Below are 20,425 nucleotides of genomic sequence, written 5' to 3' on the forward strand. Positions count from 1 at the left end.
GTTAGCTTAGGCAGTACACGAAACTCGTATCTATATCTCGTCAGTTATATCATACTCATTATTAATCCATGACATGAAATAGTATCTGTGTATGGAAAGCATGAATAGAGTATCATTTACTTATCAAATAAAACAATCTCTTTATCGAGTCTCGCCCCTTTTTTGTTTCTTTTTATTCTCTTGGATAAATCATTAATGAGTATGATATAACTGACGACAAATAGATAAGAGTTACGTGTTCTTCCATTGCTATCATCTTCATTAAGGATAAAATACTCGTATATCATTCACTGTGATTTAGCTTCTGGATTTAATCTAATTTAACCGCACAGTATTTTATCCTTAATGAAGATGATCCGAATTGACCTGTAGTTTATCTGTTACATGTAGCTTATTGATACTGTTTTCATATCGAGTTATGAATGGTGGATACATCAAACCTTCCTCTTGGGATATGTATTTACAATTCATTACACTTGCATATAACACTGCCAAACATGCCTCCACTGCTTTCTCTCCCTTCCACCTTATGTTTGGTCGACAGCCGGTGCTCCCAAATGAAGAAGGTCTTATCATTCCCGAATTGAAAGCTTATGAAACAGAAAACTGGATAAATTACCTAAACAAGTACATTCCTTTGCTACATGGAAAGGCTCTCAAGAACATCAAGGCATCCCAAGGCTATCAGAAGACATTCTATGACAAAGAGTCAAGTACGATCATAAGGTTGGTGATTTAATCCTTCGCAAGAACTTGGAGAAGACTCCCTTCCCAAAAGAATTCTGGTCTGGTCCATATAACATCATTAGCAAGAATAATGAAGAAGGTACTTCCTGGAAGATTATTAAGCAAGGCGACTCTCGATTCCATATTACAACTGCGAATGCTCGACATATGCGACCCTATTATCAAGATCAAAACTCAAGCAAATCTGATACAAGGTCTACATCTGCTTCTTCTTTTGAGGGGGGGAACAATGTAGTAAATACTTATACTCCGCTCTCCATTTACTATGAATTGCTGCGTCGTCGTTCTAGTTCCTTCCTGCAGCAACTATTAAGTATAAACAAACTGTGTCATCTACCTTTGTTTCATGTATGGTATCTGCCGCAGTAATCCTCCAAAAAACAATAAATACTCAAGTATATTTTATTCAATAAAGATCATTCTATTATTACCATAATTCTTGGGTGCAATTATTTTTATCCAATAATAATTACTATTCCTATCTCTGAGTCTATTCTTGTTTTGTTCGTAAGCAAGAAATATGACAACAACCGTACTATTTTCAGGATAATAATAGAGAATAAACCTTTTCACATTTCCCTCATAACGCGCGTTTTGATAAAAACCACAGATAATATGAACACGAACACTATCACCAACATGAGTGATGATTTGAAGTATTGTAGTATCTGGCATATCATACTAGTATATTAAAGCAGTAATTCTTTTTGTTATTAAAACTTTTCGTGCGATCCCTTTACCAGCGATGGCAAATACGTTGTAAAAGTAGTTGACAATTGCATTAGTGCTTGTTCCTGTCCGGATACTGCTAAGCTTTGCAAGCATATCTTCTTGACAAGTCGTATTACACGAATTCCTTTCTCTTCGTGCTTTTCCTTGCTTGAGCCACTTTCTGATGACTTGCCAGATGTTGAAGACAGCTGCGATATTGATGAAGCAGAAAACCTTCGTCTTGCTGAATACCTTAAACATTCAGAAATATTATAGCTTGTTTAACAGCATCTATCAGCAGAAAATGAGCAAGATCAAGTCTGGTATGCATATGCATACATTGAGTAAAATGGAAGACGCCATGAAGAGATCTGTTGCCAACATCAGTGATGTTGATGAGAGCTCTACTTCTCTTCCTCCTAGACAAAGACAACAATTTTTTTTCATATAATATTATTAAAATAAAACTTCAAAAATTTCATCTCTCAAGTATCAAGTAGAATATTTTTATTTTTTTTCCAAGTCTTTTCATTTTTTTTTTTTTTTCATTTTTTCCCTGTGACTAGCATTAATCGTTGGTCATTTAGATTTATCCAGACGAGCACTGTTACAAAAAAGAAAATTACAACAGTAAAACAACTATTAATATAATAAAATGTGATATTTCTACATTTCTTGACGATGTAAATTTTCATTGTGGATCCGTCCAAGTAGCACTGTGACTCTTGCTGTTACTTCATTTGCCCAGAAAGGTGTATCTTCAAAAATATATTTCCAGTGTAGCCTCCATAAGCTCAAGATTTCACAAGTGGTTACGTGATAGATGTCAAGTTTCCAATGCGATAGTGTCTTGGCTGTTGTTTGAATGGTCGATTTATTTTGTTTTGCCAAATAAAGAATATAAAGCAAAAACTACAAAAAGACAATAGTTGTGAAACTAAAGATTATATATGACTTTATTAATAAAATATTGAGGGTATTTATACTTTTTGAATGTCTGGGTCTTTACCGCTATTTCAATTGATCGGTTAAAAGAATAATATAGAAGATAAAGAAAGGATAGTGGATAATCAATAGCCGCTGTCTTCTTGACGAATCTAGGAACAATGAAGTAAATAATTATTGATCTAATCCATAATTATAAAATAGGATTCAACTGCCGTTATTATAATCAGGTTCCGATATAGTATTTAGAACGCTGATAGGACAACAGGGCAAGGTTGGCTATTGCAGAAGTCTAACATTTATTAATAGAGATCTGGTTAGACTATAATTCCGTAGTATCCAAGTTTATCCATGAATGTTTACTTTATTAGTTGTGTGGATACAACATATTTGATCAAAAGATAATTTCGACGGCTGTTCGAGGAATCGTTGTGTCAATGTGTCCCATATAGGCCGTTTAACTGGGCAGGACCACAAAAAGTGTTCATTTGTTTCGATTGCGCCACACATCATGCATCCTTCATCGGTGATACATCTAGGCATGATTTTATGCAGATGAGAGCGAGTAGGAAGCTTTGAATGATAGAGCCGCCATAGAATAGTACGTGCTGGATGAGGAATTGAGACGTGCCAGAATTTGTTCCAGGAAGATTTGCTGGCTCTAGGATACGTGGGTGGAAGGCTATCTAAAGGGAGCATGTCAAGATTTCGGAACCACTTAGTGGACAAATCCTCAACTGGAGTGCCATCTGGTAGAGGCGAGCTGAATAGAGAGTCAAACTGAGACGCAGGACGTTGAAAGCCAAAGGAGGATATGAATCCCCCAATAGCACAGTTGGGAGAACTTTTAAGGGTGACAAAAAAATCCTCTTCAGCTATTTGGCTTGTGCGCACGAGATCGAGATATTTTATAGCTCTGTTTCTTTGTTGATTGGACGGGAAAGATCCTCTGGGAGTAAGCTTACCATCGATAACATTGAATCCATATACATCTTTAACCAAAAGTGATTTCCAGTACGGGCTTTGATAGGTATGTTCATTTGTAAGCAAATCTGGACATACTCTGCATAAAGGTATTTCCTCTGCTGTACTAGTATTCAGATCAGTCCAGTTTATTTTATAATCTATATGATCTAGAGTACGAAACATGGACTGAAAGCGACCAATTTTTTTATTGTCAGTACTACGCTTTTATGAAAAAAGTAAAGGCAGAATCGCTGAAGGTGAGGAGGTCAGAACACAGAGATGATATCGCATAAGAGCTGTAGCAAAGGATTCCTGAGTCGAAGCTGGGTGCGTCGATTGGAGCATCGGGATAAGCCATCTCAACTGAAGGGCTGAGTGCTGCATAGCGGGGCCCAGAATTGCTATACCTCCCTCATTGCGGGGCCTCCGGCAGTCTTGAAACTTCACTGATGGAAAGTTTTTGTATCTGAGAAATTTAATAATAACAGAGCGTATTCGTTGGAAGAAACTTTGAGGAGGACATAATATCCTTATGCTGTGCCATATACGACTGAGTAAGAGTGAATTTGCAACCATGCTACGTCCTTGTATGGAGAGTCCTCGTTGAGCTAGGATATCAGCATGCCGTTTAACTTTTGTAATAATGCTGTCAAGATAGTTGGACATTTGTTGTGTACTGCTTGTAAGCGGATATCCCAAATAGATGGCAGCAGTAGAATCCTTGTTGTCATGCCATTGAAGTATACAATTTGCATTAAGCATGGTACGCCATTCTAGTTGTTCTTCACCTGAAAGAGAAACAGCCAGTGTCTTATGATGATTGAGTTTGGCATTGGAGGCTCTTCCGTATAAAGATACTAATTGTAATAGAACTTGTAATTCTGTTGGACCCTTGAGAAATACAAGGACGTCGTCTGCATAAGCCAAAGCTTTAACTGGAGGCGACGACCTTGCCAAGTTGCTTAACCCGGATTGAGTTGACCTAGGGAAAGTAAAGCCCGAAATTAAAGAGGAGGACCAAATAGACCGCAAAAAAGGCTCAATTGCAAGATTGAAAAGCAGAGGGGAGAGAGGGTCTCCTTGTCGAAGTCCTCTTGCTTGCTGGATCGATGTTGTAAGAAATCCATTGACGTTAATACAGAGTGAGGTACCAAAAAATAAGGACAAAATACTTGTAACCAAAGTCGATGGAAATTCAAACCGTTCTAAGCAGGCCTTCAAGTATTGAGGATGGACCCGGTCATATGCCTTTTCTTGATCCAAGAGGAGGGCTATTCCGGGTAGTTTAAAGCGTTCTGCGATGTTTATAATTAATCGCGTAGTAGCACCATTATCGGCTATGAATCGTTCAGGCATAAAGCCAGTCTGATGTATGTCGATTAGAAGCGGTAGCACCTCATTTACCCTTGTTGCCAACAATCTAGTAAAGATTTTGGCATCAGCACATATTAATGATATAGGTCTCCAATTTTTAAGTTGACTTCGTTCTCCTTTTTTAGGTAACAGTACAACCACTGTTTGTTGCCATGTGCTGGGAAAATTACTTTCCTTTAGTGCTATATTGAGTATTTTTGCAAATAAATTTCTAAAAAATGGGTGTTGAAGCAGTATTTGAAGTATCTCATATGGTATGCCATCCACTCCCAGGCTACTGTTTCTAGGGGTTTTGGAGACGTATGCTAAGATTTCTTCTTCAGTCCATGAGGATGTTAGTGCATTGTCAACATCTTCATTAAAGCAGTTAGACGGAGGAATATGATTCAGAATCTCTTCCATTGCTTCTGTCTGAATGGGCTCGGCTGAGTAAAGCTTTTCATAAAACTGTTTGGCGCAATCATTGAGCTGTTGTGTGGATCTAACTAACTGACCATCTGAAGACTGAAGTTCATGAATAGCTTGTTTTTGTCTACGAGATTTGATCGTTCGATAAAAATAGGAGTTTAATCGTTCTCCATGTTCTCTCCATCTTGAACCTGACCTGAGGGCTAAAGTAGAGGCTGTTGATTCATACATTTGGTCTAATTGTGACTCTACATGTTTTAAAGCATCAGTAGCATGGTCAATGTACTGTTGTCGAAGGAGTAATCTTCTTCGTCCCTGTAAATAATCTTGTTTGCAATCCCTTTTGGCGTGTAATTTGTGTGTGAAGTTTTGAATAAAGCCTTTAGGCATAAATTTGAAGTGATCCCACTGGGGAGGAGGTTCTAACATTGGGATATGTCGGGCAGCTGCATCACAAAAGGAAGTGAGTTCTAACCGGAAGCTTTTATCATTTACTAATAGAGGATTGCATCGCCATATCCCAGGACCAGTACTGTTTAGGATAGGGGAGATTTAGGTAAAAAATAGTATAAGAACAAAGATAAAGAAATACTGTTAGAACTTGGTATCTCTTTATTAAGTTAAGATAACTAAGATTTAATATTCTAAATTCTACATGTAAAAAGTGAGAGTATTTATAGACATGATACAGATAAAGAATAAGGACAGATTTATGATCAATTTGACAGAATAGATGATTACTATTTCTAATTATTAGTTTAGCCTGTTCCTAGCTTGTATTGTCAAATATGTTATTGGGATGGTTTCAGATAACTCTGGATGTAGGACTATTTAAGGAGACGGTACGGATGAATATAAAAACATTTAGTTCCGTGATTGGATATTATGGCTAATAATAATATCTTAGTCAGGATAAATGTTTACATGATTAATGATGATCCGGTAAGTAATTGTCATTCCTTATTCAACATGCTCATATCATCAATAAACTATTTTACAACCACGCCATACATTTGACTGTGTGAAGTTAACATGAATAAAGCTTAATATAAAAATCTAATCAAAGTCTTTTATTGATCTGTGTTGGGAATAATGTTATAAATGATTCCAAGTTATGTCAACATATTATTCAGGATCATATTTGATTCCTTTTACTAAAATAAAGTGACTATAATCTTATGTATCCTTAACAAGTACGTTGTTCGCCCAGTGTAACTGTCATCGAAACTGCAGAATGATCACAATTTAGAACATATTGCATTTTGGGTTGTAATATACAATGTTTGAGATCATTAGTAACAAGTAGAAAGTCAATTGTGGAGATGTTATGAAAGGTAGGTATACCCCTATAATCCGAATCAACATGTATGGGATCATACCAATATTGTTGTATCCAACGATGCCATGAAAGAGCACGATTACTCCTGGTTGGCCTATGTAAATTATGATTGAAATCACCCATAAGAATACACCTATCCTCTGGTGACTGACTATATTGAAAAAGAATGTTACTATCGTTCAAAAAATTAAATCGTGCAGTGCTGGTGGCAGGAGCATACGCCACATAAATGGTGATAGGCTCAAAAAGACTGGAAATGTGAGTGGCCTTGGTTGCCATTATTCTGCCATCAGTAGACGACTAGAGGGGAGTGAGCGATATCGATGAATTGAAAGTAACTAATCCGCACTGAGGGGTCCAGTTGCTGGATGTGACTTGTTAAGGTAGATTGAATCTGTTTTGTAATTGCTCTGTCGAAGCGTGTGTTTCTTGTAGAGCAAGTATGTCGTAAGGTAATAAGCGTAAAATTCTTGAAAATGATCGTCCTGACTGTGTCAATATTTTTTTGAGACCTCGGCAATTAAGTGAGGCTAATGAGATATGAGCAATATTACTCATACTCATTGTGACGAGTTGATACCGATGCCATGTTTATCAGATGACGATCGGGCATCAGACTTATATTTCTGGTTCTCCAATATAGGTGCTGCGATTTCTCCAGCCTCATTTTGTAAATCATTTATTTCTTGACTATCAATAGACATATTGTCTGTTGCACTTTCATCTTGGCTCTCATCGCTATCTTTCTCCGATTCATTCGATGGTACATAATCGCTGTCACCAGAATCTTCTGAATCACTATCGATATTTGTTTCAGCTAGATCTGTTATAGGCCCATTGAGAGTGGACACTCCTTCCTTGCAGACTACATGATCTTTCTGTGCATTCGTTAATGCGTCAATAACACCACATGGATCTTCTTGTGATAAGATATCACTGTCAGGGCTCTTGTGGTCAGAGTGGATGGATGTTTCAACGTCTGAAACATTTGATGAAACTGCGGCTGTAGCAATTCTTGATCCTTTGGTTCCTACGGGCGGTGAACCCGTCTTGGGACAATCACGAGCAAAATGTTCAAAGCTTCCACAAGCATAGCAGCTTTTTGCTTTCTGCTTTTGCAGACGTTGGCAAGAGTTCTTGGTATGTCCAGGTTTATGACAATTAAAACAATATTTTTCCATGCCTCTCCATGTCGCAAGGATAATTCGACGTTGGAAAAGTGGGATTTCATGGGTCAAGGGTTGATAAACTTTTACTTGATCATTGGTGGTGTCAAGCATGACGTAACCTTTGCCAATGAACAACTTGGTTTTAGGATCAAGGTAAAGCCCAACATGTAAGACTTTACCATACTTTTTAAACGCTTCTTGCAATAACGGACTTAATTCGGATGGCCTTAAAATAGGTAATTTATCCAAAGCAACACGGTAAACACTGCTTTCAGCAGATAGTGTTGGTGTACCATGAATGGTATGGGAATTGATTTGAATTCCTACAGAGCATGCTTTATCCCTAGCTTCTTCAGTATCAAAAGCTACAACTGTCCCTCTGACTGATCCTTGATAAGTATCAACTCCTCCTATAGCCTCGGGATATTGGGAGGACAAGGATTGAAGAAAAACTTCAATTGACAAGTTTAACGACTGAATGTCGAATACTGCACTATTCTTTTCAGACGATTGTATCCATAGCTTCTCGTTCCGTCTTTGTCGACTTGCTGCTTTAGCATTTTTGTCCTCAAACGCTATAACAGCTTGGTTTCTTGTATTCCTTGAGTAAGCTCTGAAGGTTTGCCACATTGCTGCAGGCGAAGGAGCTGTTGATGATTTGGAAGAGTCTCCCTTTTGCTGATTGTCCCCGTTATGGGGAGTTTCTTGATTATGATTGGTTGGATCTTTGTGTAACATATGAATGTGCAAAAGAACCCGGGTCCAATCTAAAGTCTGAATCTAATTGGCCAGGCAAAAAATCGCGCATTATGTTGACGATGTTGACGATGTTGACGATGTTGACGATGTTGACGATGTTGACGATGTTGACGATGTTGACGATGTTGACGATGTTGACGATGTTGACGATGTTGACGATGTTGACGATGTTGACGATGTTGACGATGTTGACGATGTTGACGATGTTGACGATGTTGACGATGTTGACGATGTTGACGATGTTGACGATGTTGACGATGTTGACGATGTTGACGATGTTGACGATGTTGACGATGTTGACGATGTACGATGTTGACTCTCTCTCTCTCTCTCTCTTTTTTTTTTTTTTTTTTTTTTTTTTTTTCTGTTAGAAATCCTCGCCTTGAAAGCTTCTTTAAAGCGCTTGCCTATTACGACACTTATCCAAGCATTTATGAGAATGTCTAGCAATCCCTTTAAATCACTTAATTTCAAGCTATTGGAAGCTTCACTGATCCGGGTCATCAAAGTTTCCTTCTCGAGAAATTTATTGCGCTTCACTTTGCTTTTGACCACTGACCAGAATTGCTCGATTGGATTGAGCTCAGGAGAATATGGGGGCAAATAAGCACAACGGTAACCGCGAGATTCTACGTATTTGGCTATATTGTCTGATGTATGGATGGGAGCATTATCCATCACGAGGAAGTGACCTTTCATGTGCGGAAACCGGTCCATTTCATCCATTGTAGCTTTTAGAAAGCTGATATAGTGTCCCGTAACCGTTCCTTTGCTCATATGCCCAACGCCATCTCCCCGCTTTCTCTTTTTATTAGATGGAGGCTGAGGAAGTCTAAGGCTGCATTTGATTAGACCCTCAGCGGAAATCGCTCCCAAAATGGTTGTTGTTGTCGCTCGTGTTTTGGGAACAGTGACCACTGCTGGTGCACCTTTCTTTAACCAAGCCATACTACGTTTCAAATTAATATGGAAAGTAGATTCGTCAAGAAAGACACAGTTTCTCGTAAAATCCATGTCTGTTTTTTCCCATTTATGAACCCAATCCAAGCGCTCCTGAATCTTTTCTTCGCTATTCCGGTCTATGGGCTGAAGTTGAGCTTTCTTGAGAGATAAATTGCAATGTTGTTTTACAAAATCAAACAAAGTAGTTTTAGATACTTTTAATTTGGTAAACATTTGCTTTAACTTCTTCATTACTTTGTCTAGGACGATGGGAGGATTCTCATCAATGCACTCGAGAATAGCGTTTTTGTGTTCGTCATGGAGAATACGTGGACGGCCAGTCTTTCTCCGTTTCTCAAAGATACTGTCAGGATCTTTCTCGTATTCCGCAGCCCATTTTTGTGCTGTACGAACATGAATCCCAAGTTGCTTTGCAGCAGCGGCCGCACTCAAGCACCTCTCAAACAACAGCTTGAAGAACCTCACTTTGTCCTGATCAGAATAGCGTGTATAATTTCGCTTCACTGAAGTTTCCCTCATAATGGCATCACCATTAGACTTTGCCTTCTTTTCTACTTGCATTGCATCTATCTTTTTCTCGCTTTCCAGAGGCAGTTGAGCTAAGTATTGTGAATGAGAGCTCAATGTTTCAAGACGAAACTGTTCCTCATCAACAATATAATCCATTGGTTCAGGTCTGCCATACTCGTCGACGACAGATCCATTCCCATTTTCAAACAAGAATTAAATGTTCATTATCTGTGATTTGTGATGTAATTGTGAAAAAGAAATAAAACAAAGACAAACACAACGCGTGGTCTTTTATATCCAACGATGCCAAGACTTTTCCTACAAGCAGCAGGACATATGATTTGTCAGCCAAGACGAATTTATATTTCGTAGAACACGAACCTTGTTCCTGTCATCACATGAATTGACTTTCCGGAAAGAGTGTACACTTTTTCTGTTTTTGAAAAAACAGTTAGTCAGTTCACTGATTCCACATTTGCCAAACTAAAAAATAGACTCAACCAAACTTAAGAGGTCAAGCCAGTCAAGGCTCAGAGCCTCTTTCTTTATATGTCTGATTGTTAATATAAACAGAATGAATGATTTTTTGCAAGTAAAAAAGGCATGGCCACACAAGATAACTAATATGTAGAAATATAGAAATACAAATTGCTTGATTTTATGTGAAAACGTGATTTAAGTATTCCTTTGAAGCAGTTTTTGGTTGTGAATCCTTTTCTGACATAACCCTCAGCTATACTATTGTCTGCCAAGACAGCTACCTTTCTGGCTATTTATGCCCTAATCAAGTTGGATTATACAAGCATATCTTTCTTGTTTCAAGAATAAAAAGACTTCTTACACTGCTAGAAAAATGGTGGAGTTAATACACTTTTAAAAAGTATATTCTTAAAAAGATGTACCTTTCGCTCTTTCATTCCAGCCATCTTCTGAATACTCTTTCGCTTGTTATAACTAGACGATGAAATCCTTCTTTGCTGCTTCTGTTACAACTTTAAATTAGATAAAATGTTTTTTAAACATAGCAGCAATTAAACCAACACCTTTTATTTTCACAGCTCTCAGAATATGAGTATCCAACCTGAGGTCTGCTTCTAATTGAGCAACTTGTTCGAATTTATCAACATTAGATTCTATAGACATTTGGATGCTGATGAACCTGACTATCATATTTAATTAAGCAAAATACAATGACCTTCGGCTTGACGGTAGTCGGCAGCCTTGACGGAAAACGCAGAATCAAAAGGTATAAAAGTATGCATATACCCTAAACATATTATACCGTTAGTGGTCGACGAATATTGAAAATGGAGAGCTTGATGAATACTGCTATATTCATGTAAGTAATACAATAAAGTCAAGATAGCGTATAGCAGAGTGTAAACAAAGAAGAAAAAACAAGACCCATAAAATCCATGTGAAATAAAGTAAACATTGCAGTTAAAAGTGGGATATAGAAAGTTGGTTTAAGTTATTTTTTTTGCTTATATGTCGTGCATATGGTGCTCATAGCGATCAGTAAATTATTTAGCAAGAAGGCAAAGCCATGGTTAACGAATCCTGTAAATTCTATATTATGACGTGTGCCTTGATTTTCTGTTTTTCTAAAAAAAAAAAAAAAAAAAAAAAAAAAAAAAAAAAAAAAAAATAAAAAAAAAAAAAAGGAGAGAGGAAACGAGTAATAACTACGGTAATAATCTATTCGTATTTAAAACAGTTTACATTGAGAGCAATTGAGACAGAGGGTTTGCTCTTGGGTACTTTCTCTAACAGCCAAGCAATCAAATCGCGCATATATATGATCGGATAGCTATAATTGAAAGTTGGGCTAGATTCGTTCAAAACAGTGGTAAATAGTTCCATTTCTTTGTTGATAAAATAGCAAGAAGGGACACGGTCTATCATTTCATTAATAGCGATACTCAAGGGCCATGTATCGATCTTTACATTATATTACTGTTCACGAATAACCTCCGATGTCGCCCATTTACTTGTACCTAGCTCCATTCACAGTTCCACTTCAAGAAAGTAATTTTCAGCTCAAAATGTTTATTTTTACTTGACATGATCAAGTACAGCGTTCCTCTCGTATCTGCCAAAACGAAAAGCTAATTCGATGAGCAAGTGGATTTGGAACAAAATTACAAATCAAATTTTGACCAATAAATGATGAGCATCTAAAAAATTACACAAAATCCCAATGCATGAAATACAAGGAATCCAAAAAAGCATATGAAAAATACCAAAAGCTTACCGTATAGCCTTCAAAATCAGAAAGTAATAATATAGAGCTACTGGATGAGAAAACCCTAAAGGAATATTTATTAAATTAGAAATGATTTTGTAGGGCTTGAAAAGTGTTGAGAGGATGTAAGAGAGTATATTTATCGTATTAGAGAGACGAGAAAAATAAAGAATAGCCATTAATTAATGCGAAACATACCACACCAACTTAACTGATACATCCAGTTCAATAATATATTCAAAAGTTCTTTTCCTTGAATGAGCAAACATGTATTTTATAACATCTTACATCCTTGGCTTCCTTCATTTTCATCCTTTTCTCCGGCTCCGGATTCATTTCACCATATCGACTTGCTTTCACCTCTTAACCATCATTGACGTGAATAATAGTAGTATAGATAGCATTTGAACACAATCTTATTCTTCTCCTCTAACATCAACCTCCAAACCCATCAAAGTTACCGTGTTCAGATTTCGCCAGATTCATAACAATAGATGTTATTTTTATTTCATAGCCTTATTATTGATACTGCCTTGAATAAGAAAAGAAGAATTTTCTTGCCGATAAATCTTTTGTGATTAATCTGGATATGTATGACAAGCACAAAAAAGGACAATAATGATGATGAAACTGAGAAAAAAAAAAAAAAAAAAAAAAAAAAAAAAAAAAAAAAAAAAAAAAAAAAAAAAAAAAAAAAAAATCATTGTTTCAGACTTTTTTCTTTCTTTCTTTACTTTTTACATTAAGATGCCATTGATACGTTCAAGTACACTATTTGTTTCTATTTCACTCTTTTTTTTACCTGTTGTTATATTAATGGCTGTATTATGCTTACCATTGATTACTTTTGTTATTGGTATAAAAAGAATAAAAAGCAATTTATTCACACTAAAACTATTTACTGATAAAAATAGGTGGATTATATATGAGTGCATGGATAACCTATTACTTATATGCACAGACAGATTCAGAATTCAATATACCTTATCATCCAGCAAGAATAATCAAAATCAATTTAATTTTAGCAAGTCAGATTTGGCGTTGGATTAATTATTTACCAATGTTTACATCTTACTTGCATTGGAGATATTGGAAGGTTGGATCACAAAGATTTAAAGAAATAGCGAGGTAACCAAGGATATAGATGTAAAAAAAAAAAAAAAAAACATAAACTGACGGATATAATATAGCGTAGATGTTCAATATAGTCATACGAGCTATTTAGATGTTTATCATCCGCTTAAAGAACAACTATCACCCATCATCATATTTATCTATGGTGATTCATGGTCTTCTGGCTCCAAATTGTTATATAGAACATTTGCCAATAGTTTACGTGAGTTAGGCTACGTAGTAATCGTACCTGATTATCAAAAATACCCAAGAGTAAAAGTAGATGGCATGTATAAAGATATAAGAGAAACAATCAAATGGGTTTATAATCATGCAAATGAAATACGTGGTGATCCTGATTTAATTTATATGCTAGTAAGTACAAGTTTGTATTTGATAGTAGATCTAATGGTTTATAAAGGGACATAGTTCTGGCGCACATTTAATATCTCAAGTGGTACTATCAGACGTGATTGATAAAGCAAAATATCAACAAACAATGTTTCATGTGAGTGGGAAACATGATCCGAATGTCACTCATGAGCCGCATGATTTTCTACCTCAAATAGAAGGTTTATTACTGTAAGTCCAATTCTGTTCTATCATACAACGACTTATACGCCTTGATAAAGCTTCTCTGGTGTGTATGATATTGAAAGCCATTTATTATTTGAGACAGCGAGAGGCGTTGAAAAGATATCACCCATGTCGCGAGCTATGGGATCTACGGTAGAGGGATACAGATCCAATTCACCACTCTATTTAATCGAACAAAATGCATCGTTATTCGCTGATTCAGAAGATATATTGGATTTATGGCCAAGAATACTGTTATTACACGGACAGAAGGATACGATCGTTAGTATGAACCAATCAGCCACCATGTTTAATGCATTAGGTAAAGCATTGCCTATCGAACGTAGAGATGAAGTGGATGTTAGGATGAGATTGTATAAACGTATGAATCACAGTGAATCCATAACAGGTAAAGTGGATATACAAAATGAGTCTATGCTAATATTTTTATTATAGTTTTAATGCCTAATTTGTTTTCTAAAAAGAGTCTACAAAAATCTTTGATAAGAGACATTAAAGAATTTGTTGATATCATTGATGATTAAGAAGAAAAGAATTCCCATATTTTAATAAATGCTTCTTGTCCACCAAAATACCAAATAAGTAAACTTGATCCAATAGTTGCATTTATCACTGTATTGTTATTACTTGCTGACTCTTCTTTATTGTCTGCTTTTACTTTACTGATTTCATCATCTTTTAATAATTGTTTATCATCTGCTATTACTTCCTTGTGTTCATTATTATCTTCCAGTAGCTTTTCATCCTCTGTTTTATCATTATCGTTTACTAGTAACTGTGCCGTATTCTTGGTGGATTCTGCTGTGAAAAGTAATGCCTCTTCCTTCAATTTTTGACTCCTTGATCCTCTCGAGCTTACTTTCATTTCAAATGCTTCTACCCACTCTTTATTCACATCATCTTCAATATCATCATCCTCTTCTTTCTTTTCTTCTTTATCGGCCTGTTCTTCTTCAACAACGGGCTGAACTTGTAATACAGGCTTTTTGAAAATGTTATCATTCATCGGATGAGGTCCCTTGCTCACTTTTTTATTTGTACTCTGTCTTTGAGCCACCTTATTTTCAAACGCGGTGACCCACTGGGTATCCATCTCCACTTGTGGCTTTTCTAGGGGTTTTTCTACTTTCTGAGGCTTTTGTAGATCAAGTAATTGATCAATAATTTCATTCTTTGTTCCTAATACTTTTTGAACATGATGCTCCTTTGCCAACTGTAATAATTCTGTCTTTTTCATCTTTTTTAATGAACTTTTCGTCCATTCTTGACAAATAAAGCTCGTATGAATAGATCGATTGGATAAAACTTGAATAGAACGCTTAAACAATGACATTTTTTTAATTTAATAAAAAAAAAGAAGGGGCCCTTCTTTTTTTTACGCTGTCTGTGTGTTTGTGTCACAGTCACAATAAGGCGTGGCTTTGCTTCCCTTGACTGGCTTTCCTTTTATCATAAATATGGCAGGAAACTTTTTGAAAAATTTCATTGGCTGATTGAGATTTTCATTTATTTATTCACTTGCATGTAGCCATGTTCAACTTTTAAATCCAGCCACTGTATACTCTGCAATATATCCTCACAGTGTATTGCCACGTTATCTGTCTGTATTTCTTCGAAAGTAAAAACAAGTAATAGAACTGAGCCAGAAGCTATGAGAAACATTAATAACTATACCATAGTATTCGGCAATAAACAGAATTTGATGGGGACCTTATTATGAGGAGTAGTGAGTTTGTCAGTACTTTTGGGACAAGTCCTCTAGCCTAACCAGCGCTGTAATAAGTAGGCGGGAGCTTTGCACCTTATTTTTCCAAAAGGAATATCTACATAAGGTAAGCGTCCGATTGTCAGTTCAACTTTCCAAAATCGAATATGAAATTAATGACCTCTAGTCTGATTAAATATCTTAGAAAGAAAAGCAAAGTAAAATATTCCATCTGTGCAAATAACATTGGTCCAATTTTCACCTTTCTGCATATCTCTTTTATATCCAAGTTCTAAAGTCGTATGTTTTTATTAAAGAAAGATTACAAGGCTATTTATATTAGTTTGAACGGGACTTTAGCTTAGATGACAAAAGATGGTTACGATATGATTTAACATATATAAGAAGAATATTTATAAAGTGTTTCTTTCTTGTATGTTCACAGCAGCCAGTTTTATTCATTTAATGTCTTCATTGATCATGTAAATAAAGCGTATTTGAGCTTGGGATCATACACATTAAATACACTCAAAATCATCACAGCTGAGATATGCAATAAAGGCTTAAAATTAACCCTATCCTTAGAAGAAGTCAATTAATAAAAGGGCATTTTCTGTGGAATGCTATCGCCACTTCTGATGCTAAAGATAGAATGGTATATTTTAATATTTGCATCAAGAACGACAACATGTTTAATAATCCTGGTCTTAAAGCAGATATTGAGTTTTTCCCCACTAACATGAGTGTATTTTACCGTCTTTAGCGATAAAGACTTTAAAATTTTATTTGATTGTGCTAATGATAACAAAAGCCACGCAACAGACATCTGTGACAGTTTGTGTAAAGCTTTGGATTCCCTTTCAATCTCTAATTTATTCTGTTCCTTGTGATTTAATAGTCGTCTTTATATATCCGCTGCAATCTTCACTAAATGTGCTCGATCTTGTATCACTGACTATGGGCTAAATATGGCTCCAGAACTGTGTTATCATCTGTCAGGGCTGCTCTAGTTGAAATCGGGACATCCCCCGTAAGATGCCTTTAATAAATATTAAATAGAATACGACGTAATCATCGAAAGCGATACATAACAATAGAAACATTTAAAGCTTATTCTATATTCACTGGGCGATTATCAAAGCTATAAGTTTACATTCAACTTTTAGCTTATAGGTTTTTCAAAAGTACGCTTTTTCCAGTACAGATGACACGAAAATGCTAAATGAATGTATAAATGTAAGTATATTAATTATTACACTCTTTATAAGTTATTTTTATTTATCTTAGTGTAACTTTTTACTAGTATTCAATCCCATATATTGGCTGTGCTCTTACTAGAATGATCTTTTCCCAGTTATACTCACATTTTGCTTGCTAAAGTGAGCTGATACACAAACGAGGTAAATTTGTCAATGCGAATACATTTAAGCTCCGGTCAGAAATCATGCAACTTTTTTTCTCTCACCTTACATAATTAAAGCTCTTTTTTCTTCATTTTCGTTTTTTTCTTCATCTTTTCTTAAATAAAAAATGTCAGCAGACAACTTGCCACCTCTTACAAAGACAGATACTTTAATCCACCATGAAGAACATGACCGTGAACTGAGTCGTGTAGTGATGGTGTGCTTGGATCCTGATTCAGCCGATACTGTCTTCACTTGGGCAAACGAAAATTTTATTATTCCTAGCAAAGATCTCGTAAGTGTACAGGGCTTGGCTTAGCTATGGATTGGTTAACAATAAGCTGTAGGTAGTGTTGGTTCATGTACGTCAAATTGATATTCCTGTTGCACCATATATTAACACAACAGGCTATATTGATGATATTTCTGAAGAAAGAAGGGAAGAAAGCCATCGTTTACTAAGACATTATGCCCAAGATCTTCACAGAAAGGAGGTATGATGTGTATATGAAGAAAGGTCGTGTGATACTTATACGTGCTGTCCTACAGATTGCTTGTAAAGCTATTTCAATGGTGGGAGACCCTAAAACAGAACTATTAAGAAAAAGTAAGGAAATCAAATGTGATGTGGTGTTGATGGGAGCAAGAAAGATGGGCGCGATTAAAAGGTAATGAATTATCTTACGTATTCATCATAACTAAATTGTATGATAGAACATTACTGGGAAGTGTAAGTGATTATATTGTACATAATGCACCTTGTGCAGTAATTGTAACTAAACCAATGGAACCTGAACACACTGAGGAGCGCCGTAAATCAATTCAGACACTCACATCTGATAATAACACAAAATGATTAAATCATGACAATTTTTTTTTCTATTTTTCTAAATAAAGCAAAATTCTAGTAAAAAAGTAATCACCATGATGTCAGCTATATCTCGGAGCCTTATTTTATGATCCTTTTTTGTATAAAATAATTCTTCAGCTTTTTATCCTCTTTTTTATTTCTCCCTTTCCATTTATTATGCAAGAAGAATCAAAATATAACAATAGCAAACTAGAAAAGAACTCGGACCAAGAAAGTATCAATGATTACCAGTCTACACCATCAAGTACATATCACGTTCTTTTTATACATGTAACTCATAATTTATATATAAAGGTATAACATCTTTCTCTGTCAAGATGCAAGACTACGCAACAGGTCGACCTGTAAAGAACTTGGAAGAGAAAAAGATGCTTAACTCAATCGATCTTCAAAATACAGAAACAGAAGAAAAACCTTTGATATATCTTTTTATTTTTGTTAATCCACTTTCAGGGGATCGAAAGGGAATGGATTTGATTGATTTACCTATTCAACATTTTAGATTACGTCGTTTTCATTGCGTACAAGTGGAGATACATAACATACTGGATGATCAAGATCGTACTTCTGGAGTAGAGAATATTCAATTAATTCAATCCATGGTCTCATTTGGAAAGATACCTTCTTTGGATCAACCAGAGTCTTCATTTTCAGGTGGAAATAAGAATGGTACAGAAGTAAATAATCTAGGTTATGATTCATTCCTAATGTCGCTTGCTTAGATATTGGTAAGCTTTCAGACGCAGCTAAATCAAGACACATTCATGTTTGGAGTGCAGGTGGTGATGGCACAGTGATGAGTGTTTTTGAACTATTGGTCTCAAACAAAGTCGAGCTTGATCTAGTCTTTTTTTCATGTAAGTTTTCAGCTATTTGAGAAAAAAAAAAAAGTAACGCTATTTTAGGTATTCCATTTGGTACAGGCAATGATTTCAGCCAAGTCGTCGGCTGGGGACGAACGATACCCAAAAAGGATATTGTTGGATCGAAATTGAGTCACTTTGAATCTCTGATCTCTGAACGACTTGAACACTCTGAAGCAGCAAGATTGGATATTTGGCAAATCAAAATGACCTCTTATCCTTCAGGCTATGTACGGGAGGCGGGGCCTAAAGAGCGAAAAGATGGCCATGATGTGGCAGAAGTCAAGGAAGCGAACCTTTATCCTGATGAGATGGTACGAAAGATGAGTAACTATATGTCGATCGGTGTTCAAGGATATGTCGGTAGTGGATTCGAAGCACACCGAGCAGGTAATCGGTGGGCTAATATGCTCGTCTACGCTCAAGAAAGCTTTAAATGGGTTTTTTGGAAACGGTTTCCTGATCTCAACCGGTTCATTCAAAGCATCACTCAAAACGGTAAGACAGTTTTAGAGTGTCCGGTGCCTGAAGAAAAAAAGCGTGAAGCAAGTGGTGTGCCTCAAATGACAAACAATCCAATTGATTTTGTGATTCAAAATATACCTCATATTTGGTAAGAAAACTAGTAGAAACGCTATATTACACTACTAAAAAAGTTTTTCTTAGGGGTCATGAAGTAGACTTGTGGGGCGAAGCACAGTCTGGTTTAGAATCCGTATCCAACCGATCAGGCCCTACGGATCCAAAACAATGGAAACCTCAAAGAGCAAATGATGGTCGATTGGAGCTTATGACAATTGAAAACATGATTAGCTACCTAAAAAAATTAGCCAATATTCGACATCATGTCTCTCGTTTGGCACAATTAGATACCCCTTTTGAAATTAACTTTTATCCTCCAGAAGATCATGAAGAAGATAAACAAAAGTCTGCAGGGAAAAAAACAAAGAGGCTTCTAAAAAGACGTAACAAGTGCGAAAAGAAGAACAAGATTTGCATTATGTGTGATGGCGAGTTTTATGAAATGAAAGATCCTAAGTCTATCCAATTTGATCGTTTTGCTCAAATTTGGACTTTGGGGCGTAAAGAAAACGATGATAAAATGGGAAGACTTGTAAAAGATGAACTTGATTCCCGTAACGATGCCCCTTAGAAATAGAGTATAATTATTGTATAATAGATTCATTCTTAAATGTACAACCCTATTAATCATCCAATATAAAATTAACTAAAAAAATAATAATTCTGTTGTAATTTCTTCCTTTTAAGGTTGTTCTTTGTTATGACGAACAGGTAAAATAACTACCTCCTGGCTAAGAAAATATTTGGTTACTTTGTGGATAAAATATATTTAATACATTTCTGTTCCAAAAAAAAAAAAAAAAATCGTGAGTTATGTTTTGAAGACAAGGGTGACACAGCATGTTTGTAGATCCAAATAAAGCAAGCCATGTATCCAAAGTGTTATTGAATAGAATCTATGTGCTAAAGACAAAAGAATAAGCCATAAAGATAAATTGCAGCAAGCGAATACAGCTATTTGTTTACTCCCAAAATCCTGTTTAACTATTAGAGTTACAAAAAAAAAATAGTTATATCCTAAAGAATCCTTAAGTTGGAACCCCATATGCCATATGGTATTTAAAACAAAGTAATACATCATCAGCACTTTTCAGGTACCAAAAAAAATTAAAAACAACGCAAATACACCTAAATAAGTCAGAATTCAGATTGTTC

The 20,425-nt window shown here is 35.8% G+C and overlaps 7 protein-coding genes across 7 annotated transcripts; 4 read left to right on the top strand and 3 right to left on the bottom strand.

Moving 5' to 3' along the window:
- Positions 1-529: 529 nt before the first annotated feature.
- RO3G_01428 (uncharacterized protein) lies at positions 530-739 on the top strand (the record flags this gene model as incomplete). Its single annotated transcript, XM_067656019.1, has 1 exon — positions 530-739. One exon carries the CDS (start codon positions 530-532, stop codon positions 737-739), a length of 210 nt encoding a protein of 69 aa, XP_067512120.1.
- A 341-nt stretch (positions 740-1,080) lies between these two features.
- RO3G_01429 (uncharacterized protein) lies at positions 1,081-5,580 on the bottom strand (the record flags this gene model as incomplete). The annotated part of the gene is made up of 8 exons (XM_067656020.1): positions 1,081-1,118; positions 1,179-1,428; positions 1,488-1,710; positions 2,129-2,370; positions 2,767-3,278; positions 3,369-3,424; positions 3,466-3,493; positions 3,777-5,580. The coding sequence occupies 8 exons, from the start codon at positions 5,578-5,580 to the stop codon at positions 1,081-1,083; spliced, it is 3,153 nt and encodes a 1,050-aa protein (XP_067512121.1).
- A 1,470-nt stretch (positions 5,581-7,050) lies between these two features.
- Positions 7,051-9,942, bottom strand: RO3G_01430 (uncharacterized protein; the record flags this gene model as incomplete). The annotated part of the gene is made up of 3 exons (XM_067656021.1): positions 7,051-8,306; positions 8,416-8,752; positions 8,833-9,942. 3 exons carry the CDS (start codon positions 9,940-9,942, stop codon positions 7,051-7,053), a joined length of 2,703 nt encoding a protein of 900 aa, XP_067512122.1.
- A 1,139-nt stretch (positions 9,943-11,081) lies between these two features.
- On the top strand, positions 11,082-11,923 carry RO3G_01431 (uncharacterized protein; the record flags this gene model as incomplete). Its single annotated transcript, XM_067656022.1, has 4 exons — positions 11,082-11,137; positions 11,180-11,230; positions 11,556-11,581; positions 11,808-11,923. 4 exons carry the CDS (start codon positions 11,082-11,084, stop codon positions 11,921-11,923), a joined length of 249 nt encoding a protein of 82 aa, XP_067512123.1.
- Positions 11,924-14,366: 2,443 nt separating this feature from the next.
- Positions 14,367-15,179, bottom strand: RO3G_01432 (uncharacterized protein; the record flags this gene model as incomplete). The annotated part of the gene is made up of 1 exon (XM_067656023.1): positions 14,367-15,179. The coding sequence occupies one exon, from the start codon at positions 15,177-15,179 to the stop codon at positions 14,367-14,369; it is 813 nt and encodes a 270-aa protein (XP_067512124.1).
- A 1,902-nt stretch (positions 15,180-17,081) lies between these two features.
- Positions 17,082-17,273, top strand: RO3G_01433 (uncharacterized protein; the record flags this gene model as incomplete). The annotated part of the gene is made up of 1 exon (XM_067656024.1): positions 17,082-17,273. The coding sequence occupies one exon, from the start codon at positions 17,082-17,084 to the stop codon at positions 17,271-17,273; it is 192 nt and encodes a 63-aa protein (XP_067512125.1).
- Positions 17,274-17,981: 708 nt separating this feature from the next.
- Positions 17,982-19,841, top strand: RO3G_01434 (uncharacterized protein; the record flags this gene model as incomplete). The annotated part of the gene is made up of 5 exons (XM_067656025.1): positions 17,982-18,069; positions 18,120-18,494; positions 18,548-18,682; positions 18,731-19,301; positions 19,355-19,841. The coding sequence occupies 5 exons, from the start codon at positions 17,982-17,984 to the stop codon at positions 19,839-19,841; spliced, it is 1,656 nt and encodes a 551-aa protein (XP_067512126.1).
- Positions 19,842-20,425: the final 584 nt, after the last annotated feature.

This window comes from Rhizopus delemar, genomic scaffold (assembly GCF_000149305.1).
Source record: "Rhizopus delemar RA 99-880 supercont3.1 genomic scaffold, whole genome shotgun sequence".
In the NCBI taxonomy this organism is placed as follows: domain Eukaryota; kingdom Fungi; phylum Mucoromycota; class Mucoromycetes; order Mucorales; family Rhizopodaceae; genus Rhizopus; species Rhizopus delemar.